A 16969-nucleotide genomic window follows, 5' to 3' on the forward strand; every position below is an offset into this window, starting at 1 on the left:
CATGAGCTCCTGGCACCTGGATTTATTTATTTATTTTTAAGTAGTTGTATAAAGGGTTTGTTTCAATTCCACAAGTCCGATTATGATTACAATGCATCTTCGCCAATGTCACACCTTCTATGGTTCTCCTGACTCCAGAGCTTGTGGAGTGTTCTCAAAGTTTTTACAGGCTCTTCTCTGACTCCAGAAGCTCTGTTATGGGTGCAGGCTTCTTTCTGGAGTCAGAGCCACTTCTCTAGAAAGAATGTAAGATCTGCAAGCATTAGCTCAACGGCCATCTCTTCCTGAAACTTTCCTTGGGATTCTGCTGCCACATAAAGACCTTTCACAGCACTTACATCTGTCATTTCCTACCCTATAAGGAAGTGGAATCAGAAAGCAGGGGTATGTTCTTCCATCAGAGGGACTCTGGAGAGAAGGAGAGGCCCAGGGTAGATAGGACTTGGGACGGAGCCCAGAACTGGATTCTGCCCAGGAGGTGTCCCTTTAACAACTGTGTGGCCTGGCCTGGTTGGGCGCCTGCTGTGCCTCCAGCTCAGTAGTAGTGGCTGCAGCTGCTATGCTGACTCATAGGTAGCTGACAGCAGGAGCTGGGAACATGGGCTTCCTAGGGGCAGCAGCAGCCCGGGGGCTCCTAGATTATAAGACAGAGAAGTATGTCATGACCAGGAACTGGAAGGTGGGCATCTTACAGAGACTGCTGCAACTCGGAGTGGTGGCCTATGTGGTGGGGTAAGAGGGAAATCTTGGACAGGCTGCCTGGAGGGATCATGGTTGGTTTTTGTGGGGCTGAGGGTTGGGAGTTTAAAAAAACCATGATGCTTGTGGGGGGTGTCAGGGGGATGGGGGAGGGAAGTGGCAGGGTAGGCAGAAGGAGTAATCTTTGTCTATTCAGATATCATCAGAACAAGATGTGTGTCTACCTGACTCCTTTTCAGGGCTTTGTCCCCAGTCCCATGTTGGGTTGCATCCCCATTCCTGTCCAGACACTGATGGTGGTATTACTGACATTCATGAGAGCTAGAGCACTGACGCCCCCCAAAAAGACCATTAGCTCTAGTTTGAGGTGAAAGCACCAGGCACTGGTGGTTCATGCTTATAATCCTAGCTACTCAGCAAGCTGAGATCTGAGAATTGCAGTTCAAAGCCAGCCCAGGCAGGAAAGTCCATGAGACTCTAATCTCCAAAAATTACCAAAAAAGCTCAAAGTAGTGGAGCTGTGGCTCAAGTGCTAAGAATGATAGCCTTGAGCAAAAGAAGTTCAAGGATAGCACATAGATCCTGAGTTCAAGCCCTAGGACTGGCAAAAAGAATTATGGTGGTGGGGAGCTCACAAGGTGCCAGTGGTTCATGTCTATAATCCTAGCTATTCGGGAACCTGAGATCTGAGGATCTCTGTTCAAAGCCAGCTGGGGCAGGAAAGTCTGTAAAACTCTTATACAATTAACCACCAGAAAGCCAGAAGTGGAGCTGAGGCTAAAGTGGAAAAGCACTAACTAAAGGACATGCCCAGTCCCTGAATCCAAGCTCCAATATCAGAAAAAAAAGGAGTGAACTGAGTCTAAGTAGTTGATAGTGGGGATAGAGGTGGGGACATTGGATGGTGAAAGTGGGTGTAGTAAAAGCTGTCTACATATGATGGCTCTGGCTCTCTGACTGGTTGGGATTTCTAGCCTGTTCAGGGGGTCTGGAATGATTGGTGAGGGCAGAGAGGAAGCAAGGGCCCTAGATGCTGAGGGGATAGCTATATGGTGGGTGGTGAAGGAGCCAAGTGTATAGGACCCAGCCTCTCCACTGCTCATCTCGTGCCATGGTGATAGCACATTGTCCCTCATCTCCCCAGGTGGGCCCTCATTGTGAAGAAAGGCTACCAGGAGCGAGACTTGGACCCCCATGTTTCTGTCATCACCAAACTCAAAGGGGTTTCTGTGACACAGATCAAAGAGCTGGAGAACCGGCTTTGGGATGTAGCTGACTTTGTGAAGCCGCCACAGGTAGGTTCCTGGGGCCACTACCAGGGACATGAGGCCAATCACATACAGCCTACAACCCCTCTCTATCTACAGTGCCCAGGGGGGTTGAGGGAATGCAAATAAATATGAGAAATAACTTGTATCAAAGAGATGGTTCTGAGCACCAGTAGTATATAGTATATATAGTATATCATAATAATATAATCCTAGCTATTCAGAAAGTTGAGATTCAAAGGACTGTAGTTCAAAGCCAGTCTGAGCAGAAAAGTCCATGAGACTCCATCTCAAAAATAACCAGCAAAAAGTCAACTGGAGGCATAGTTCATGTGGTAGAACACCAGCTGAGCACATGTGTTGAAAGCCAGAGACACAGGGACAGAGACAGAGACAGAGAATCAGTCAGACAGACAGACAGACAGACAGACTGACTGACTAAGGCTTCCTGGGCTCAGATGCAGCCAGAAACTCAGCCAGCCTCCAATAGTTGCTTCCTCCTGTCTCACTGGAGGTGTCTTCTAAGGGATGAGGTTGGTGACTAGGTGAGGTGAAGAACTTTCCCCTCAAAAATCAAGCTGCTGCCATGCAGGAAAGTCCATGAGACTCTTATCTCCAATTAACCACCAAAAAGCCACCAGTGGAGCTGGGGCTCAAATGGTAGAATGGTAGCCTTGTGTGGGAAAAAGCTAAAGTACAACACATAGGCCCCGAGTTCAACCCCTGTAATAGCTTGTGAGTTCACACACACACACACACACACACACACACACACACACACACACACACACACACACAATATCAGGCTCCTGGGTTTGGGTGATAGAACATTGGCCACAAAAGAAACAAACAGCAAGCTGGGTGTGGTCATGTATACCTGTAATGCCAGCTACTTGGGAAGCAGAGGTAGGAAAATCTTGGTTCAAAGTCTACTTGGGAAAAAGTGGGAGACTGAAAGACAAAGGACTGGTGTGTGGCTTGACTGTTGTTTAACAAGCACAAGGCCTTGAGTTCAAATCCCAGGGACGACAACAACAAATTAAACCAGGTTATGGCCTCTGACTCTTCCAATTGGAGGAGCCTAGCCAGGACCAACCTTGAGACTTACCTCTTAGGGAGAGAATGTGTTCTTCTTGGTGACCAACCTTCTTGTGACACCAGCTCAAGTTCAAGGCAGATGCCCAGAGGTAAGTTTATCCAGAACCTCCCAGTGAGTCCCCACTTCCTCCACCAGTCCTGGATCACCAGCCACATGCCTTTCTGATTCCCAAGTGGTTAAAGATTATTCAGTGTGTACTTAGTGTGTCCTAGGCATCAGATTTATCTTTCTGCAAATTATCTTGTTTAGGGCTCATAACTACTGAGTCTCAAGGAAGAGATCACTGAAGTTCAGTAAAGTGAATCACATGTTCAAGACCACCCCGCCTGTGGGTGACAGCACTGAGATCTCTGAGTACCAGCTCTTCCCTCCTGATTCTGGCCCCACCTGCCAGGCACAAGCTCAGATAGCCTCTTATAACCAACGACAAAGGGGAAGATCACATCCCCTTCTCTATTTTCAGTCTTTATTATTGTGTCCCAAGGCAGTGACCATTTTGGGTGGTAAACTAGCACTTCTGCTTGGAATGAGTTTGGAGTCGTTATGATCTCTGGGTACTTTGTGTGTGCTTATGTGTGCTAGGACTGCGGCTTGAACTCAGGGCTTTGCATTCTTGCTTGGCTTCTTTTGTTCAAGGCTGGCTGGCATTTGATCATATAAGCCAAACCTCCACATCTGGCTTTTTGCTGTAATTGGAACTAAGAATCTCACTGGCTTTTTCTATCTGGATTGGCTTCAAAATGCAATCTTTGTATTTCAACCTCATGAATATCTATGATGACAGGCATGAGCTACCAGCACCATGTTGATGTCTAGGCACTCTTCAAATGAGCCAATCTTGTTCTTGGCCATTTCTCATCCAGAAATGCAGATTCTCTCCCTGAAATGTCACCATTCCTGCGCCATCCTGCCACCTGACCCCAGGTCTGGGATTGTCCCAAGTGATTTAGCATTTGTCAGAGAACAGCCCACTGGTTAACCTCTCTATATAGATTTAAATGGTTGATACCCAAAATATAACTGTGGATGCCTATCTCTATGGTAACCTCTTTCTTTAATCAAGTCGAACATTTGATCACTTGTTGGGCTGGAGGATGCTTGTTAAGATGCTTGTCTCTGGTGGATGGTCCCATTCTGGGTGTAGGGGATCTCACATGTCCAAATCCTTACCCCAGAAGAGAGGAGGCATCTATACAAAGGATTTGCTTACCTTAGGATGGTCCACACTTTATCTTCTCCCTTTCCGGATGCTTAAAGATGTCCATTTAGTTCTCTCTGTAGACTGCTCTGAAATTTTGCTGGAAACATGAACTTGACTTTTCTGGAAGCTGTGGGATTCCTCATTGCCCATGTTTGAGGAATCTGGCTCTTCCCATGCAACTGCCATGCTGCATGAGATCTGTCGCTCCAACAACCTGGTTTCCTGAAGCTAACCAGAACTAACTGGCTCTCCTTAGTATCCTGGCCACCTGCTTCTTTCTCTCTCCCTCCCTCCCTCCCTCCCCCTTCATTAATTGGCCATGGGGCTTGAACTCAAGGTCTGGGTGCTGTTCCTGAGCCTCTTTACTCAAGGCTAGTGCTCTACTACTTTGAGCCACAGCTCCATTTCTGGTTTTCTGGTGGTTAACTGGAGTTAAGAGCCTCACAGATGTTTCTGCTCAGGCTGGCTTCCTACCACAATCCTCAGATTTCAGCCTCCTGAGTAGCTAGGATTACAGGCATGAGCCACTGGTACCCGGTTTATGTCAAGTTTTATAAGGAAGCTTGATGGTCTTTAAGACTTGTTTGGCTTTGTTCAAGGACTTAAATTTCTTCAAGTAAAAAACCAGAGGTCCAGGGTTTATTAATGCCAACTTATAGTATGTTGCAAAAGCCTGGAATGTGAGTTTTAACTTTTTTTTTTTGTGGTGGTGGTAGGGTGTGGGAGTTGGTCATAAGGCTTGAACTCAGTGCCTGGGCACTGTCCCTGAGCTGCTTTTGCTCAAGGCTAGCACTCTACCACTTAAGCCACAGCACCATTTCTGGCCTTTTCTGTCTATGTGGTACTGAGGAATCGAACCCAGGGCTTCAAGCATGCTAGGCAAGCATTCTGCCACTAAGCCACATTCCCAGACCCCTAAGCTTCTTTTTTTTTAAATTAATTTTAATTTTATTTTTTTTGCCAGTCCCAGGGCTTCAACTCAGAGCCTAGGCAGTATCCCTGAGCTTCTTTTGCTCAAGGCTAGCGCTCTACCACTTTAGCCACAGTGCCACTTCTGTTGTTTTTTTTCTGAATAGTTTATTGGAGATAACAGTCTCACAGACTTTCCTGCTTGGGCTGGCCTCGGAGCATGATCCTCAGATCTTAACTTTCTGAGTAGCTAGGATTATAGGCATAAGCTCCCAAAGAGCAGGGTAGATTTGGCTGGAACAGAATGTTAAGGCAGAGAGGGAGGCCTGGGCATGGGTCCTGGTTGGATAAGATGAAAAACCTCTATCTAGGCTGATCTGCTGATTCTTGGGGTAAGGGCAGATATGGACTGGAGTGGAAGAGGTTATTTCAATATCTCAGGGGCTAAGGATCTGAGCTTGAAGGAAAAATGGAAGGAAAAGGGAGCCAGGATGGGTGTAATGGGATGGAACTTAATCTCTTATGCTTTGGTTGGGCCACTGAGACTACTGAGTAGAGTCCTGTTAGAGACACAATGATTTGAAAGAGATGTGGCATTTATGGTACAGAGAAGGGGTATACACAGATATAGGTAAGGACAGCAAAGAAGAGTAGTTGGTTCCACTTTGTCCTCTGTCCAAAGGTCATAACTCCATTCCCCACAAAAGTCCCACATTGCATTATGGCTTTTCAGAGTTCTTCAGTCACTCTGCCTCCCATTCCCTGGAGCTAAGGCCCCATAAGAGTTCCTGAAGCTCAAGGCTACCTTGCTCTCTGGCATACCCACTTCCTCTATGGACGATCGCCATAACTCTGACCCTGTGAAGGCAATGAATGTTTCTGGTGGTAGAAGAACAAGCAGGGAAGGGACTGGTCTATGGGGCCCCAGCAAGTATGGTAGGTCCTACTTCCCTGTGACTTCAGGTTCTGCTCTTTATTGGCTATACCCTCTTGCCTCCACCCTAGCACACCGAATATCATTAGCTTGTCTTTGCCAAGGTCCCTACACCTTTCTGTTCTGTTGTCCAAATTGTACCAGAGAAGCTACATCACTTCGTCGTCCTTATTTCCTTATCTGATCAGAGGGCAGCTAGTTGTCCACTCCTCCATCTTGTCCCCCAGTCTCTGTTTATTTGAACCTTCCAATGTGTGTTTGCCCATGGGCCTCCAACTCCAGCGTATCCTGGAAAATCTGTAGGGCAGAGGTGTGTCCTTGTGGTCTATGGAGCTGAGTCACAGAGGAGAGGAATCTCTTCCTGAGTTATTGGTAACTAAGGATCTCTCATCCACCCCAGCACCCCTCTGTCCCACTGGCTAACTGCTGGGCCCAAGAGGACTGCCCTGAAGGGGAGATGGGGACGCACAGCCATGGTAAGTGTGTGAGCTCTGTCTTCCAGCACCTCCCCTTGGGAAAGGAATGAGGAGGAAATCCTGGGTGGTCCTGAAGGTAGGCTTTATTGCACCTGTCCTGGCATTGCCTGTTCTGCCAACAGCTTCTCTCTCATGTCCTTGAGGGCTTAGAGTTCAGTGTGTGTGTGTGTGTGTGTGTGTGTGTGTGTGTGTGTGTGTGTGTGTTTGCCAGTCTTTGGGCTTGAACTCAGGGCCTGGGTACTGTCCCTGAGCTTCTTTTTGCTCAAGGCTAGCACTCCACCTCTTGAGCCACAGTGCCACTTTTGACTTTTTTTTTCCTGTTTATGTGGTACTGAGGAATCAAACCCAGGACTTCATTCATGCTGAGCAAGCACTCTACTACTAGGCCACATTCCCAGCCCCCTGTGTTCTTTTTTAAGGCATAAAAACAGGTCAGTGTGTGGTATTCAATGAGACCCATAGTACGTGTGAGATCTGGAGTTGGTGCCCAGTGGAGAGCAGAGCTGTGCCCATGTAAGTCTCCCCTGATTCCCAGGGAAGGACTCCAGGGTGGTTAAAATCTTGCTAATATACCCTCTACCTACAGGAAGCCTCTTCTGATCCAGGCCAAGAACTTTACGCTGTTCATCAAAAATACTGTCACCTTCAGCAAGTTCAACTTTTCCAAGTAAGCATGGGCAGGCTCTGGCTGACCCCAGACCCTCTATGTTCCCCAGCTGATCTAATTCCCCAGCCCTGCCCCTTCCCAGGACCAATGCTTTAGACACCTGGGACACCACCTATTTCAAGCACTGTCGCTACGATCCACACTCCAGCCCCTACTGCCCTGTGTTCCGCATTGGGGACCTTGTGGCTGCAGCTGGAGCCAACTTCGATGACTTGGCATTGTTGGTGGGTCCTCAATGTTTGGGATGTTGAAGGGCTCAGGGAGAGGACCTCAGGCCCACCCACCAGTGGGAGCAGATATATGCTGTGTGCAGGGTGGCGCTGTAGGCATCACAGTCCACTGGGATTGCAACCTGGACATTGGAGGCGCCGACTGCTGGCCTCGCTACTCTTTCCAGCTGCAAGAGAGAGGCTACAACTTCAGGTATGGCTCCCAGTGCCTGATGGCTGTGCCTGGGGCAAGTCTCCCCCTACCCATTTCCCTCTGGCTTCCAGGACAGATTGTAACTAGGTCCACTATGCCTAAGAGAGTTTCCAGGGGGCAGAAGTGGGTGTTCACAGCCCTTATTTTCCATCCCAGGCTCCATCTGGCTATACATCCTGTCAGTACAATCTCTCTGCCTCTGGACCCTGGCAAGGCTCCTCTTCCACCCAACCCTGCTCCTAACAGCTCCCTTGTATGGCAATGGGACATTTTGTTTTTTATTTTCTCCTAATGGTTTGATCTAAACTTTTTACCCAAAACATCTGTAGTAAGTTCAAAGGTTAGTGTCATGCATATTCATATACCATTCATTTGTATTCACTAGTTTTATTTTTAACATTTGGCCACATTTGCATTTTTTTCTTCCCTGTCTTAAAAAAAAACTAACTATAGATTTCAAACAGAACTCCTTTGGATTGAAGATATGGTAAAGTGCTTGTCTAGGGTATGGAAGGCCTTGTGTTTGATCCTAAGCCTTGCAGAACATGAAATAAAGCAAAGCAAAGCAAAGCAAAACAGAAGCATTTTCAAGTAGCTTGGTGCTGATGTCTCATGCTAGTAATGCTAGCAACTCATCTACCTGATTCTTGACAATCAGGGTTTGAAGCAACCAGGGCAGAAAAGTCCATGAGACTCCATTTCCAATTAACTATCAAAAAATGCTGTACTAGCGGTGTGTCTCAAGTGGTAGAATGTTAACCTTAATTAAAAAGCCAAATGTCAGTCATTTTGGTATGGGGGATGGGGAAACTGAGCTGGAGTGGAAGCAGGACTCAAGTGGTAAAATGACAGCTAAACAAGCAGAGTAGGCATAAGGCCGTGAGTTCATACCCTAGTATGGAAAAGAAAAACAAAAGCTGAGTAGCAGTGTCTCAGGCCTGTAATCTTAGCTACTCAGGAGGCTGAGATCTGAGGATTATGGTTTGAAGCCAGCCTGGGCAGAAAAGTCCATGAGATGCTTATCTCCAATCAACTAGCAAAAAGCCAGAAGTAAAACTGTGGTTCAAGTGAAAGTGCTACCCTTGAACAACAGTGTGAGACACTGAATTCAAGCCCCAGTAATAGGACAGAAGAAAAAAAGCAAGAAAGATTATTTTAAAATAAGTGGCAGAGACTGGACACTCACCCTTCCCAATACTGAGAACAAGGACCTTCCATGTGACTGCCAACCAACCATCACACCCAAGAAACTGGACATTGGCCAATTAAATCTAATATTTAGATTTCTACAGCAGTGCCAATAATGGTTCTAAATTTTTGTGCTTTCTAACTGAAGATGCACTCAAGGCTTGTGTGTGTGTGTGTGTGTGTGTGTGTGTGTGTGTGTGTGTGTGTGTGTGTGTGTGTGTGTGTGTGTGTGTGTGTGTGTGTACTGATTCTGGGGCTTGAACTCACGTCCTAGATGCAGTCCCTAAGCTTTGCTACTCAAGGCTGGTGCTCTACCACTTGAACCACAGCTCCACTTCCAGCTTTTTTGGTAGTTAATTGGAGATAGGAGGCTCATAGACTTTTCTTCTCAGCCTGGCTTTGTAATTCTCAGATCTCAGCCTCCTGAGTAGTTAGGATTATAGGCATGAGCCAGCAGTGCCTGTCACACTCAAGGATCTTAAATTGCATTTATTATCATGTCTTTCAATCACTTAAGTAAAACCCATTGAGATCTTTCTGCTACTTCTGTCACTTTGACACCACACAGGAAAACATGTGTACACCACCACCACACATACACTTAATGCAACTCACCATGTCCTGTCTGGCCTGGCTTTCCCGACCTCCCCAGCCCTTCTGGCTTTCTGTTTCCTCTCCACCTACTATGGATTTGCCAGTCCTACTTTTCTCTACACAGGCCTTCTTCCTGGGCTCTAGGAAGCCACCTTAGGTGAATCTTCTTCCCCAGTTCTGGGAAAAGTGAATTCCTGCCTCAAGGTTCTGACAGTTCTCAGCCTGCCCAACCATACTCTGCTTTTCTCCTCCCATTCCTCCCAACTCCTGCTGTCTTCTGGTCTCCTTCATAGGCAGGGAACTCTGCCATATATCTGGCCTGTCTTTAGCACCTACCTAGGGCCAAGACCCAGGACTCAGGCTTGGGCTGAGAGTCAACCTATAAGTAAGACTGAGGCCCAATAAAACCCATCTAGCCTGGAAATAAGGCAGCATGGACACCAAAGCCCTCTTTCCCCACCCAAGGACATCCAATCACTGGTGGGAGGCCTCAGGTGTGGAGACCCGGAGTCTGCTCAAGCTCTATGGGATCCGCTTTGACATCCTTGTCACTGGCCAGGTAAGGGTTTGAAATTCAGACAGATGGGCCTGGAAGAAGCTTGGGAGGGCAGTCATGGTCTAAAAGACTCAACCTAAGCCTCTCTTAGGCAGGGAAGTTTGGGCTGATCCCCACAGCCATCACAGTGGGTACGGGAGCAGCCTTGCTGGGTGTGGTGAGTCTAATCATTGTGGGTCTGCCCTGGCTGCAAGTGAGTGCCTGCATGTTGCAGCTAAGATGGTGGAGGGAAGGCAGCTTTGGAAGCTGGGATGTGATGGGCCCTACTTTTCCCAGGTCACCTTCCTCTGTGACCTGCTCTTGCTATATGTGGATAGAGAAGCCCATTTCTACTGGAGGACGAAGTATGAGGAAGTGAGTTGCAGACCTGTGTTGGTCCTAGAACTGAGGTCACTCTGTCTGGACACTGGGTTCTGTCACATTTTGGGGGATATTAACCAGACCCCTGATCAGCTATTTTTTGTCCATAGGCAAAAGCGCCTAAAGCAAATGGCATTCCTGCACAGAAGAAGCCAGCTTTCCCACCCACAAGCCCGGATGCCCAGCTGCCTTAGATGGTGCCAGCATTTGCCCCCTTACATCTGCTACTGTTGGCATCCTGAAACCAATGTGAGAGTGGCCTCAGAACCACTTGCCTGTCAATTCCCAAGACCTTAGCTGTTCTCTGCTTGTTAGGGGTTGAGGGCTAGGGGCTGGTTCACAGAGAAAGCCCAGTAAAATTGGAGATGGGGATGGATTCCTCCTTTGAACTCCCAAGAAGACTAGGCCCACCCTTGGTAGGGTGCCATCTGGGAGGACACAGAAGCCAATTTTATTTAAAGATATGAGGGGAGTGGTGAGACTTAAGCCATAGAGGTAGAGACCAGAGCATATACAAGGTGTCAAGGGTAGAGGGCCCACATCTGTCCTGCCTGTAAACACCTGCCACTACAGAGGGCTGTGACAAGGAGAGGGTAATAGTGCTGAGTTTGTGGTCACTTGGTCCTTTGGGATCTGCTGTATATCTCCTGAGGCCCTCAGCCCACCCCCTGCATCCTGATCACTGGTTTATGGTGGTCCTTTGTAAAAGGAGGGTGTACATTTAGAATATGCAGTTCCCCTCTGAGCTAGGCAGAATACCCAGCTTAAGGAGGCCTTCTGGACCCAAGTCTGGCTGTGCCCCTGTGTCAGAGCTACCTTGGAAGGGCCTCAACATCTTTGGTGGGAGAGAGAAAGGGACAGGCAAGAGCTCAGTGCCAAAAGAACACTACAGTACATGGTAGCTGGCAATGTGGCCAGAGTGACAGTTACTATTATGGATCACTGGGGCAAAGCCTCTTTCCTGACTATTGTCATTTAGGTCATATGCAGCTGCCCACCCTGCCAAGAGGCCCCCACATGCAAAAGGCTATAACTCTGACCTCAGGTAGAGTACAGAGGCTGCAAGAAATGCCCTAATAAAGTCTGGCCAAGTTCTGGCTCTGCAACTCTTCAACAGGAGCCCAAATTCTGCCTGATGGGAATTGTTTCCATATCCCAGGGCCATGATCAGGAGGAAAGGATAGAGTTACAGGAGGCCAACCCTCTCTTGGTCCCGGGGGGGGGGGCAGGGTTTTGAAAATACTCCCATCTCAGTAAATTACTGTTTTCTCATGAGTGCCTGGCCATCAGAATTGTGCTGGAGCCGAAGCTGCATTAACATCTGGAATCATCTGGCACCCAAAGCTTCAGCACCTCTGCTACCTCTCAGTATCCAGAGCAGTATTTTTTGTTTGTTTTTTGCCAGTCCCGGGGCTTGAACTCAGGGCCTGGGCACTGTCCCTGAGCTTCTTTTGCTCAAAGATAGCACTCTACCACTTGAGCCACAGTGCTACTTCTGGCTTTTTCTGTGTACTGAGGAATCAAACCCAGAGCTTCATGCATGCTAGGCAAGCACTCTACCACTGAGCCACCTTCCCAGCCCCGAGCAGTGGTTTTTATAGAAGAGGAGGGCTCTAGAGTACTAAAGTAGAAAGGTATGGATCCCAAGGGCTGGGGATTGGAGGCAGGCCACATGTACGTTGTTGTTCCCAGGATCTAGGGAAAGCTGATGTCACTACTGAAGTAAAGCTTGACAAAGCCAACAGCTTCCTGTCTTTCCAGGGAGGGAAGGGAAGGGGGAGGTGGCTATAGTGGACATAGCTCACCCATAGGGACCCCAGTGGAATTATGTATATAACATGGGCTAGGGTGTTCCTGGAAACTCCTTTGTACTCAGGCTGAAAGGTAGCAGGGATACCCCAAGCATTGCCACACATGCACATTCATGTGCAGCTTTCATCTGCGCCCCAGTGGAGCCCAGATATTCGTGGGCACTTCTGCCTTGGGCACTGAGTAGCAGCAGAGACCCCAAGGCTTTATCTGAAAGCCCTGGCAAGGTGGATAAAGAGAGAGTTAGCAAAAGCAAGCTGTGGCTGGGTCTGAGCTTGTAAATAATTGTCACTTCATTACCTTGGAGTAGCCATTTGGGCCACGAAGGTATGTGCCTGGAGGAGAAGGGTCTTGTGGAAATGTGCCTGTGTCCAGGTGTGCCCTAAGTGACCCTAGGGCTCATGCTCTGATCTCTGGGAGCCCTAAAAAAAAATCAAAAGGTCCCTTGAATCTCACTGCTTTTTCTGACTGACCTTCAGGCCCAGCCATTACTCCTTAAATCTACCCCTAGACATGGGAAGCTCACCACACCCTTGTTATGGCTCCTTCCTCATCTAGGGATGAGCAACTCCCTGCTGAACTGGGCAGAGAATCCAGCATGAGAATGATTTTGGTCCCAAATCTAGCTGTGTAACTGTCCAGTGATAATTTTCAGAGCCTCACTATCTTTGCTGTGAATCAGGAACTACTGCTTGGTTTGAGGGCAGAGAGGGACAAATAAGAACTCAGTGCCTAAAGAGTGCCACAGTACATCATGGCTGGCCATATGGCCAGTAGAATAGTTATTATTATGGGTCCCTGGAGCTTTTTCCTGCCTAGTCTTCCCTCACCTGTCCAGGTAGCCAGAATTGCTAATAAACAGGAAGGCACTGGACAAAGAGGCCACCACACCAGCACTAGCCAAGGCCTATCTCTAAAGACCAGCAGTTTTCTAGGCACTGGTAACTCACACCTGTAACCTAGCTACTCAGAAGGCTGAGGTCTGAGAATCCTGGTTCAAAGCCAGCTCAGTCAGGAAAGTCCATGAGACTTTTATCTCCAATTAATCACTTGAAAGCCAGAAGCAAAGATGTGCTCAAGTGGTAGAGTGCCCAGAGGCTGAGTTCAAGCCCCAGTACCTGTGTGCACGTGCACACACACACACACACACACACACACACACACACACAAACTCACAAGACAGCAGCTTGGCACCTAAGTCAGGTGGTCCTGAGAACACTCGACCCCATCCTGAGCAGGCCTGCAAACCCAAGTCGTCCATGACATGTGCAGCCCCAACTCTTCTTGTCTCTCAAGGAAGTGAGGAATGCAGGGAAATTTCAATAGGTCTCACAGACAGGCCAAGCTACTCTGCACAGCCAGGCTCCTGGGCTGGCTCCTGGCTAGCAGGCTGCACTGTCTCCACAGTCTCTTCCAGGCCACCATTGGGGAATACCACGTAGTGTGCAGTGGCCAGCTCTGGTGGTTCCCGTTGGTTCTCCTTGCTGTGCCAGATACCGTAGCCAAAATATACAGCGAGTCCTGTAGAGGATATGGAATGAGCCTGAGAGCCAGATCCCAGCCCTGTCTTGTCCCCCCTCCTCCCACACCACTGCAGTACTTGGGGGAGTGTGCCTCAGCTTGGCCCCACTCACCAATCAGCAGCCAGATGGCAAAACGCAGCCAGGTCAGGTAGCTTAGCTTGAGCATGAGGCAGATATTGAGGAGGATGCTCAGGGCTGGAGTCAAGGGCACCAAGGGTATCTGAAGGCATAAGAGTAAAGAAAGCTGGGCTGCAGGATCTGTTGGCCCCGTGCCCCTGTCTCTGGAGAGTCTGGAGACCTGTGGATCCTTACTATGGGGGTAAGAGAGGATAGATTGACCTCCTCAGCCCCATAAGCCCTTTACTTTCTGTGAGATGACAGAACTGGTAGGGCCAAAGAGCTAGTTGGGTCAAGTGAGTGTGTGCTAGATGGAGGAAATACCTGGAAAGTGTCTTGCTGTTGCTGTTGCTGGTAAGCCCCCAGGACGAGGAGGCTAAGCAGGAACACGATACCACTGATCACAAGCAGCAGGATGTAGGCCCACCGTGGGAGGTGCAGAGCTGAGTCCCCAAAGACCAGCACACAGCCTAGGGTAATGGCCGAGGCCACCAGGATGCCAAGTGCCCAAGCCACTGCAGGTCCAGGGCTACATTCCTCCAGGAAGCCCAAGTAGGGCCTTAGGGATGGTCGCAGCTGCCCAGGCTCAGCGATGGAAGTCTGCACAGAACCTACTAGCTGTATGTGGTCAGCGAACGAGTCGTACTTCTTAGCTGTGGGGCTAGGGCTGGCCAGGCCTGGGGAGCTGGGTGGAGAAACCTTCTGGAAGCGTAGTACAATGATGCTGGTGGCCACGAAAGTATAGGCCAGTAGAGTACCAATGGACAGGAACTGGACCAATGCCTCCAGGTCTAACAGCAGTGCGAGGAGAGCCATGAGGACCCCAAACACCAGTATCCCCATCACAGGCACCTGTGTCCGGGGATGTACACGGGCAAATATCTGGAAGAAGAGCCCATCGGCGGCCATGGCATAGACAATTCGTGGCAGCGAGAAAAGGTTGCTGAGTAGGACGGTATTCATGGCTGCAGCAGAGGGAAAGAGGGCATTCAGTATGGCAGAGGAGCTCATCAAGGGCCACTGTTGGAGGGGCAGGGGCATAAGGGGACTCTTTGGATATAGGGACATGAGTTTAGGTTCTCAAAAAGTAAGTATAAATGTTTGGGGGTTGCTGGATTGTCACCCCCTCCCCCAGGAATAGCATTCCAGTTCAGAGATGGCTGAATGCCACTGCCCCAAAGGATTTGTAAGTGCATGCCTAGAATTGATATTACAGACAATTTGTGGGCAACAGCACTTTATCCAGCCTGGATGGAAAAGATCTAATAATTAGTGTTTTCCTGGGCCCATTATACAGCTGATAAAATTGAGACCTGAATGGAGGTATGTTCTCCAAGAAGCTCAGGGTCAGGCTCCCACTGCCCTGTTCCCACCCACCCTATCCACATGAGTCACTTACCACAGATGGAACCAGCTGCCACGATGAAGCCAGCCCAGCTGTATCCCCGCCTATAGAAGGCATCAGCAAGGGCAGAGTCAGGGTCCAGGCTGTGCCAGGGCACCATGAGTGTTAGCACAGTGGAGACAAGGATATAGGCACTAGCTGCCAGGCCAAGAGAGATGGCAATAGCCATAGGTACAGCCCGCCGTGGGTTCTGGGCCTCCTCACTGGAGGCAGCAATGACATCAAAACCCACAAAGGCATAGAAACAGGTAGCTGTGCCTGCCATGATGCCAGAAAAGCCAAAAGGTGCAAAGCCACCTTCCTTAGGGCTCCAATTATGGGGACAGGCCAGGGCAAAACCCAAGATGATGATGAAGAGGATGACAATTAGGCTGATGGCTGAGAAGGTGTGATTGAGCCAGGAAGAGACTCGGGCTCCACAGGAGACAAAGGCAGAAGCCACAAGTAAGATGCCAGCAGCCAGAAAATCTGGGTATTGGGCCAGAAAGGGCACCTGCCAGACACCCACATGAGATTCAGTGAAGTTGCGAATGCTGTGGCTAAAGATGGCATCCAAATAGCCGCTCCAGGCACGGGCCACAGCAGCCCCTCCAATGAGGTATTCCAGAAGCACATTCCAGCCGATGAGGAAGGCCCACACTTCACCCATGGATACATAGGTAAACAGGTACGCGGAGCCCGTGCGGGGCACACGTGCTCCAAATTCTGCATAGCATAGGGCAGCCAGCAGGGATGCCACAGCAGCTATGGCAAAAGACAAGAGCACAGCAGGCCCAGCTATGTCCTTGGCTACAGTGCCTGTGAGCACATAGAGACCGGAGCCTACCATGCCCCCCACGCCCAGAAGGGTCAGGTCCAGTGTGGAGAGGCAGCGCCGCAGAGATGTCTCCATGCTGGAGTCCTCCAGTGGCTTCAATCGATTCAGCTTCTGGCAGAATCCAGCCAGGCTGGCAGTGCTGAACAGTCCCCGGGCCATGGTGCTGGGACCTAGGAGGGTCAGAGGGAAATGACAGGTTGTCCAGTCAGGTCCTGGCTAGCCTTGTGTCTCTCTTGGATTGCCCACTCTCGGCTCATTCTCTTGACTCCACCGGGTTGGGGTGGGGAGGGACGGATGCAGGACACCTGCACTTGAGGATCTACTTAAAGACTAGGATGAGACCACAGACATGGGAAGTCATAAGGAAGCTGGAGATCCTGTCAGCCTCCTGGGCAGTGGAGGGGGCAGGGCAGAGCCTGACCTAGGCGCCGGCTAATCTGACACTGAAAATGAAGAGGTAGCCCCAGAAAGTGAGAGAGATTGGGAACAGATCCATGATGGATCAGGGATCTAAGCGCCAGAGGAAATGGGAGGCTTCGGAGGAGCTGGGCCTCCAGTACCCGGAACGGGAGCGGCTCCGGTAGTCGGGGCGTGGCCCAAGCCACCACTTGGCCTCAAAGAACGATCACCTCCAACCCCACCCCCTGCTGCCAGGCTGGAATATCAGCTCACCAGGCCAGCAAGCAGGGGCCCCTGATCTGGAGGTGAGACCCACCGTGCACTTGCCCAAACCCTACAAGCTGCCGCCTTATCGTCGTGGCCTGCGCCGGGAGCTACCTAGTAGCCAGAAGCACTGCCCTCGTCCCCAGACACCACAGTCTTTGCTTGCTATTGAGCTTCAGCCTAACCCTGCCGCGACCCACCTGCTGTCGCCAGCTACCGCAGTCACCGCCAGCTCTGCGCGCAGTGCCCGCCCCCACCAGC

The 16969-nt window shown here is 49.7% G+C and overlaps 2 protein-coding genes across 2 annotated transcripts; one reads left to right on the forward strand and one right to left on the reverse strand.

Moving 5' to 3' along the window:
* The first annotated feature begins 420 nt into the window (after window positions 1–420).
* P2rx6 (purinergic receptor P2X 6) lies at window positions 421–10629 on the forward strand. Its single transcript, XM_042666328.1, has 12 exons — window positions 421–732; window positions 1844–1994; window positions 3083–3154; window positions 6511–6586; window positions 7006–7099; window positions 7173–7253; window positions 7336–7477; window positions 7567–7676; window positions 9924–10017; window positions 10106–10171; window positions 10291–10368; window positions 10485–10629. Exons 1-12 carry the CDS (start codon window positions 599–601, stop codon window positions 10566–10568), a joined length of 1182 nt encoding a protein of 393 aa, XP_042522262.1. The 5' UTR covers window positions 421–598; the 3' UTR covers window positions 10569–10629.
* Window positions 10630–13381: 2752 nt separating this feature from the next.
* On the reverse strand, window positions 13382–16939 carry Slc7a4 (solute carrier family 7 member 4). Its single transcript, XM_042666327.1, has 5 exons — window positions 16909–16939; window positions 15223–16215; window positions 14148–14788; window positions 13818–13926; window positions 13382–13704 (listed from the first exon to the last, which is right to left on the reverse strand). Exons 2-5 carry the CDS (start codon window positions 16202–16204, stop codon window positions 13529–13531), a joined length of 1908 nt encoding a protein of 635 aa, XP_042522261.1. The 5' UTR covers window positions 16205–16215; window positions 16909–16939; the 3' UTR covers window positions 13382–13528.
* Window positions 16940–16969: the final 30 nt, after the last annotated feature.

The sequence above is a fragment of the Dipodomys spectabilis genome, unplaced genomic scaffold (assembly GCF_019054845.1).
Source record: "Dipodomys spectabilis isolate Male_0828 unplaced genomic scaffold, ASM1905484v1 ptg000363l, whole genome shotgun sequence".
NCBI lineage: Eukaryota > Metazoa > Chordata > Mammalia > Rodentia > Heteromyidae > Dipodomys > Dipodomys spectabilis.